Source organism: Limanda limanda, chromosome 9 (assembly GCF_963576545.1).
Source record: "Limanda limanda chromosome 9, fLimLim1.1, whole genome shotgun sequence".
Classification (NCBI taxonomy): domain Eukaryota; kingdom Metazoa; phylum Chordata; class Actinopteri; order Pleuronectiformes; family Pleuronectidae; genus Limanda; species Limanda limanda.
In genome coordinates, this window is record NC_083644.1 from 11,383,152 (window position 1) to 11,390,202 (window position 7,051).

A 7,051-nucleotide genomic window follows, 5' to 3' on the forward strand; every position below is an offset into this window, starting at 1 on the left:
TTTTTATGTGGAGAGGGATTTCTGCGAGCGTGTGTTGCTCCTGTTGACATTACAAATAACACAGACATTTTGCCAGAAGAAAAAGCCACTAATTAACATAAACTCTGAAACCACGCTGTAGAGTATACAAGACATTCACGCAAAGTAACGTCCATGTTAATTGGGTAAACTATCAGAGTAGAACTAGGACGTTAGCGACCTTGGCATTCCGTCCTAAAAGACGACGCTTCGCCCGAAGCAAAATCAACAACCAGGAAGCAGCTTTTACAACATGTCAGCACCGAGTCCAGGAGAGGAGCCGGAAAAACAGAACCCGCACGATCCCTGTATCTCCTCTGATCCCTGCGTCCTGCACCTGCTTGATTCACTCAGATGTGGGCTCCGAATTCAACAATAATCCTCTGACCTCAACTTGCTTTCGTCCTATTTATTTTTCTTGTATTCCTGCACATCACAAATATGTTTTGGACGTGTCTACATGGGCACGGTGGCTCTGACCTTCCAACAAGCTGCTTGTAATGTCAGTATTTTAGGATTTAATTCTCCCATAAAGAAGCGTGCCAGGATGAGGCCTGTCTGTAAGTGTGTGGGTGTGTGTGTGTGTTTGTGTGTGTGTGTGTGTGTGTGTGTGTGTGTGTGTCTGTGTGTGTGTGTGTCTGTGTGTGTGTGTACAGTGAGGACCATGCAGCCCTTTTTGGCTTGTTGTCCTTAAACTAACAGGTATGATGTGGTTCAATGTTTGTTCTGTGTGTGCTGGTGCTTATGAACTAGCGCTGCCTGTGTGAATAAAAGGGGACGTGTGTGTGTACATGTATGTGTGTCTGCATGTGTGTGTGTGTGAGTGTGTGTGTGTGTGTGTGTGTGTGTGTGTGTGTGTGTGTGTGTGTGCTTGTGTTTAGGGAGGTGGTAGGATTACGAGGGGGCTGAACTAGGGCATATTTAAGATTCACTTCTTCTATTCTCTTATGTGTGTGTGTGTGTGTGTGTGTGTGTGTGTGTGTGTGTGTGTGTGTGTGTGTGTGTGTGTGTGTGTGTGTGTGTGTGTGTGTGTTTCATACCACAAAGCCCTGAAATGTGAGGCTTACACCGGCATGAAAAACCTTAACTGTTATTTTAATTTGAATAGAAAATAAATGCTTTTTATTTCTTTAATTTTTGTACTTTTTTCTTTTTCTTTTTTTTTTTGCAGAAGAGAACAGGGAGGAAACTTCCCCACAGTGGAGACAGATCTCAGCGCCCGGCTGACAGTGAGTATTTAATGCCCAAAAGCCGCCTGTGACCTGTCAACTCACTGATTCATCACTTCAACCCTGATGATCACACTTTTACTGAAGAGACTGCCTGCATTTTAGAGATAATCAATGGCCGGCTTCAGGTATCAGCATTATTAATGTTTCAGCGAGGATATAGTCTGCACCGCTGTATCACAGACCTCTTCATCTACATCCTGCACACACACACTCTCTCACACACACACACACACACCGACAAACACATGCACACACACAGCTGAGGGTTTTAGCCTAACTGGGAAATGTGTTTGTAGATTGCTCGTCCAGCACAAGCCTGAGCCGAGGCTGAAAAGCAGCAGAGATGCAGCCGACGTCTCCCTTCAAGCAAGTGCTTAGCAACTCAAGGTCATAATATAGGATCAAATCTATAACATCTGCTTTGAATAATGACCACATAGGCAGGAAATGTGTGCCGCCGCATCAATACCTCGAGCTGCAATTTTTTTTGCACTGAACAGTGTTAACACAGAGACATTTGTCTTAGCTTAATTTTGTGCTGACAGCTTTACTGGGCTGAAGCAAAAAAAAAAAACTTGAGGCGATGCCTATTAGCTCGGTGTTGAGCTGCACTGTGGAAAGAGGCAGAAAGAGACAAATAGCTTGTTGATGGAGCTCAAATTAATGGCGGCTACAGTTTGCTTTTACAGTAGCCTCATTATTAACATGTGTATGAAAATGTTTTCCAACCACACAATGCTGCTGTGCTCTTAATGAACTCGTGTTGAGCGTTTTAGACAGTGGGACACAGGCTTGTACAAACACATTCATTACGATTGTGTACTTTGCTTTCTGGGTTAAACCCTCCTCCTCCTCCTCCTCCTTCTCCTCCGCCTGCTCTGTTCGGTGGTTTTCAAAAAAAAAGGACAAAACTCCAGTGCATTCAGTTTGAACTCCTGTTGCATTTCCAAAGCCCTCCACCACAAAATCCTCTGACACTCTCCGGAAAGGTTTGTTGGATCAACTGTCACAACAATATCTGACCCTTGGCCTCTTTTCTTCTGGTTTTCCTGTATTGTGATGTGACCGCTGAGGCTCTGGAGCTCCACTGCCACACTTGTTGCAAGGCACTAGAGGCCAAATACCTTTGTGTGCAAAACTTCAAATGCAGAAAAATGCATCTCCACAGATTAATGGAAAGCGTTAACCCACTGAAGTAAGGCAGCTTTATAGAAATACATAATTGCTCATACAGCACCATGTATGGATTGTATTTTACATTTGTCCAATGCACATGGGGACGAGCCTGCAATATGCAAGGCAAATAATTACATTTGAAGTAAACAGCTATGCCTGAAAGTGTTTTTTATCTTGATCCATCTTCCCTATTTATGCAAACACACTTAATAATGCAATCAAACCATCTCAAGCCCCACACACACTCATACTTAGAGTCTTTGTTGCAATGCAGGAAGTTTATTATCACAATTAACTAGCCGATTTGTAACTGTGGCATCAAAGCTCGACACAGTTTTGACGAAAGGAATATTTTGTGCGTAAAAAGCAGATTTGGGGAAGGTCACCTTTACGCACAGAATGCCACGGACACACGTTGGGAACTCACCTTGCAGCTCTCGCAGGTCAGGAGTCCGTAGTGGTACCCAGAAACTTTGTCTCCGCAAACGGGACACATCTCGTCCAAGTCTTCGTCATACGAGTAGTCCATCATTTTTATATGGGGTGCTGCGGAGGAGACACACACGCACGCACACACACACACACACACACACACACACACACACACACACACACACACACACAGACAGAGAGAGAGAGAGAGAGAGTCTATTTCAGTCTTTTCCAAAAAAAACACGTTCATCCATCAAGATGAACCACTGGAAGCATGGAGACGAAACTCAATACGATTTTTTGGGTAACTTTTCGAATGTTTAATTAAAGGATGGGAAACAGACTGAAACGGTGGATGTTTGGATTCTAAAAGACGCAACCGTTTATTTCTCCTTGTTCCCTGCGAGTCTGCAGTCGTTGCGGACACGAGCAAAAAAAAAAAAAAAGATATAGAGAAATATTTTTTTTAAAAAGGGCTCATGAAAGCGAGCCTCATAAATATGCATGCATCTAAGTCGTGGAAGCGCTGGGGGAAATGGAGAGATATTAGAGTTAAGGATTGGAGGAGAACATGTTACCGCCCACAGACAAATGAAGACACACACACAAATAAAGACCTCATCTCTGCAGGCGAGGAGAGAAAAAAAAAAAAAAAACGTTCAAACTTCAACCAACATCAGTTTGCATCTCAGAGAATCTCCCGCAACACCACGGGGAGATATAGGTTGAGTTTATTTTACGCTTTATAATGTTAAGAGAGATTTAAATAAGACGTCGTCGTAAATAAAGTCCGTTGATGTTTTTTTTCTTGTTTCAAAAGCATTTATTCAAAATGAAGAGCAAATAGCCACAAATTGTTCACGGGATTTTCTATTTTAGTGATTATTTCAATTTAAAATCTATTTTAAAATGACTAATATTGCGCAATATTTGCCTATTTCGCACATTGATATCACGACCTGTGAAACAGCAGGTAAACGACTGTGTTCTTCGCAGTATCGCCTCCCACCTCTTTGCCTCGTGTATTAGAAATAGTTGCAATGATAAGAGTCGGAGCAAAAAGTCAACCTGACATTTACAACACTTACAAAGGCATTTATGGCTCTAATCATAAAAAAAAAGCTGCTAGGATCAAACAGGAAAGCCTCCCTGGATGTGGCTGTAAAAGTGGAAATATTTTGTCAACTGCACTGCTTTCCAAGGCCTCACACACACACACACACACACACACACACACTGACACACACACACTCGCTACTTCAAAATCCACTCTGAGACCTTTTAATTAGACATGATTTCTGGTTTGTGAACGTGTTGCCCTGCTGGGATCCGCGCTGCATATTTCCAGCTGAAGCAACAAGTTCCAGCGAGCTGCCGACTGCTTCCCCACAGAAGCTGAAACAGCCTGAGCTCCGTTTCCGAACTTTGTGCCGCGTAAAAAGCGCAAAAAGGGGGGATATGGTTTTTGCAAGGGGCCTGTTATCGTGACGCACGACGGCTGCGGGTTTGGACGAATTTGGATAAAGAAAATTAACATGATCGGGACATGGGTTGTGGGTGTGCAATGGATGAGGCCGTGGTAAATATAACAAATATATCCAGTTGGGAATGATCCTCAGGCCACAAATGAAGAATGTCTTAAGCAAAAAAGGTTTTATCCATATAGCTTGTAAAACTCTAAACTCTGTGCGTAATAGGGGTTGGGTATTTAAGGAGTTATAACGACATTAGACGCAATATCTCCCAGAAGATAAACCTATTTTTACCGTAAAGTTGTGCGTAACGACAGTCGTGCATCCTTGCTCCACAGATGCATAAACACGCCGCTCGGTCTCTCACCTGCTGGATCTCAACTCGAATCCACTTGCTCCTGCGCCACCCCAAACACCTCGGACTCCACCAGAGAAACCCTCCTTCATCCCGAGCTACCTTTGTTTTCTCCCGCTGTGTTTACGCGCAGATAACAAGGTTCCTCTCCACTACTCGACCTGTGAGTGTGTGCGCTTTATTATCAGCGACTCATAAACCAGGACGCACGCTTAATTGACTGTCGGGTTCGAAGCTGTGGGAATGACTGGAGAGCACTGGGAGTGTTGGTCCTGACTGAGGAGTCAGTTCTCTAAATCGTGGCTGCTCGGTAGAAAGACATTGAGAACAAATATATTATATTTTAATTAATGCCGCAGGGAATTTTGAATGCATGTGGCCAATCTGTAAAAAAGTCAAAAGAAAATTTCTGAATCAAAGCTGCACATTCACAAACCGCACATTTAAAGATCTAAAGCCATTCTGCCCGCAGTGTTTAACATTTATAATTAGATGTAAAAAAAAAAAAAAAACATCTACAAGGATAATCAAATAAAAATAAAGATCTTTAAAAAAAACTAATTTGATGCCTCTTTTAAATTAAGTTCAACCTGGTTTTGAATTTGCAAGATTTCTAAAGGCCAGAATTTGATAATTTGCAGAAACAGAAAATTCTTGAAAACACAACAAATCGGTCTGGATTTATTTGTGACACATGTAGCTGCAATATTTTATGTTTTTTTACAACGTCTATTGAGTAAATTAAACCAGCATTTTTAGGCTGGTTGGACTAAAGTTAGCCGACCCGAGGTCAAATACTTTGGCAGGGGGCAAACCACTGAATCAAACCTTCTACATTTTATGGTTCTTTTTTCTTTTTTAATAAATTGGCAACAAGTTGTTTTAACTGCTCCAGCAATAAAGATAAATGGTGAGTCAGCTATGCGGACACCGAGAGAAATGGATCATTATACATATGTGACTAAATTAAATCGACTTCTCTGCCTCTTAGTGTTTTTTATGCGCCTGACACACGCACACGTCCAGCACGAATGACAACTGGCAATACTCATTATTTGATCACGGGCCCGAGGTTTGAAAAGTGAATCTGCAGACTTCATCTTCAAATCAGAGCAGATAGTTAAAACCAGAGCAAACACATTTTTTGAATTTCTGTGAAACAAGGACCTAAAATAAAAATATAACACGTTCAATATAGAATAATCGCCTGTATTAGCAACAGTGGTTCATATTTTACGCAAAAAAAAAAATCTAGTGGGTCTAAGCCCGGACAGAAGTTTTGATGGCACCGAGTTACGCGCGTCCACGCTGATAACGCACCATGGGTTCTCCACATGTGGCAGAAGCGTGTGCGTCCTGCGGTCTAAGGAGATTCAAACCAATGACCAGTTCTTACCTTGCAGAATCCTTGGCATGTGCCCGTGTTCTCCATACGATCGAGAGAGTCCCAGGGATTCAGTATCGGCTTTGGGCAGCATGTCAGCGCCGCCGGCCCGAGCTGCAGACTCCCTCGGCGGGACACCTGGGACAGCGAGGAGACACGCGTCCCCAAACACCCCCCTCCTCAAAGGGACCCAGATGTCTTCTGTCAAGGTCTATTTCTAACTGTCTGTCTCTTGTCTGTCCCCGGACTAAATGCTCCGAAAACCTGATTCAAAGGACCGTCTCCAAGCGGCCGGGCTGCATAGCTGCTGTGCGTCAACTTCTCTAATTCACTTTCTCATAATTGCATTTGCGCATTAAATAAGCAAATAAATAAAAAAATCCGCTATAACAGAGCCGAGCACATGGGCGTGCTTCCCTCTCAATAGCCTACTTATTAAAGAGCAGCTGCGGGCGCTGCAGGTTAAAGGATCGGTCTCTCAATCAAAAGGAGAAAACTGCGCAGTGTCCGGAGTGGAAGAAGAAGGTGAGTTTCCTCTGTAGCTCTCCTCCCAAAAGTCTGTCAACCATCAGAGCTGGACTGTCAGTGCAACTTTCAGCCTTTAGCAGACGAGTAGGGCCGCCCTCTCCCGTGCGTAAAAGTCGGATTCGGTGTGTTGGTCCGACTGTCTGGAGATGTGGAGACCTCTCCTCCTCCTCCTCCCTCTCCTCCTCCTCCTCCTCCTCCTCGCGGCTTTGTTTACTTCTCTCGCACCAATCCGGGGCGCATGCGGTCGTGTGACATCATCCCTCCCGGATCCAATCAGGCGAGGAGAACCGGGACCACTTCGCCTCGGACCCTCCGAGCTCCACAGCTCCCGAACAATCTCAGCTGTTAAAAAACCTCGTTAGTGACGGACTTTAAAAAGCGGGAGACAGACCGGTACGAACGCTTTTATCGTGTTAAGTTTATATTATATATCTCTTTAATTAAACTCTTTATC

The 7,051-nt window shown here is 43.7% G+C and overlaps 1 protein-coding gene across 1 annotated transcript in view; it reads right to left on the reverse strand.

The window, feature by feature from the left end:
• The window catches only part of nr5a2 (nuclear receptor subfamily 5, group A, member 2), a 70,044-nt gene extending 63,286 nt beyond the window's left edge, over window positions 1–6,758 (reverse strand). Inside the window, exons 1-2 of the mRNA XM_061077609.1 lie at window positions 6,082–6,758; window positions 2,854–2,972 (exon numbers count right to left, since the gene is read on the reverse strand). Of these exons, the coding sequence (XP_060933592.1) occupies window positions 2,854–2,972; window positions 6,082–6,163 (201 nt within the window). The 5' untranslated portion in view covers window positions 6,164–6,758. The remainder of the gene's footprint in view (window positions 1–2,853; window positions 2,973–6,081) is intronic.
• Window positions 6,759–7,051: the final 293 nt, after the last annotated feature.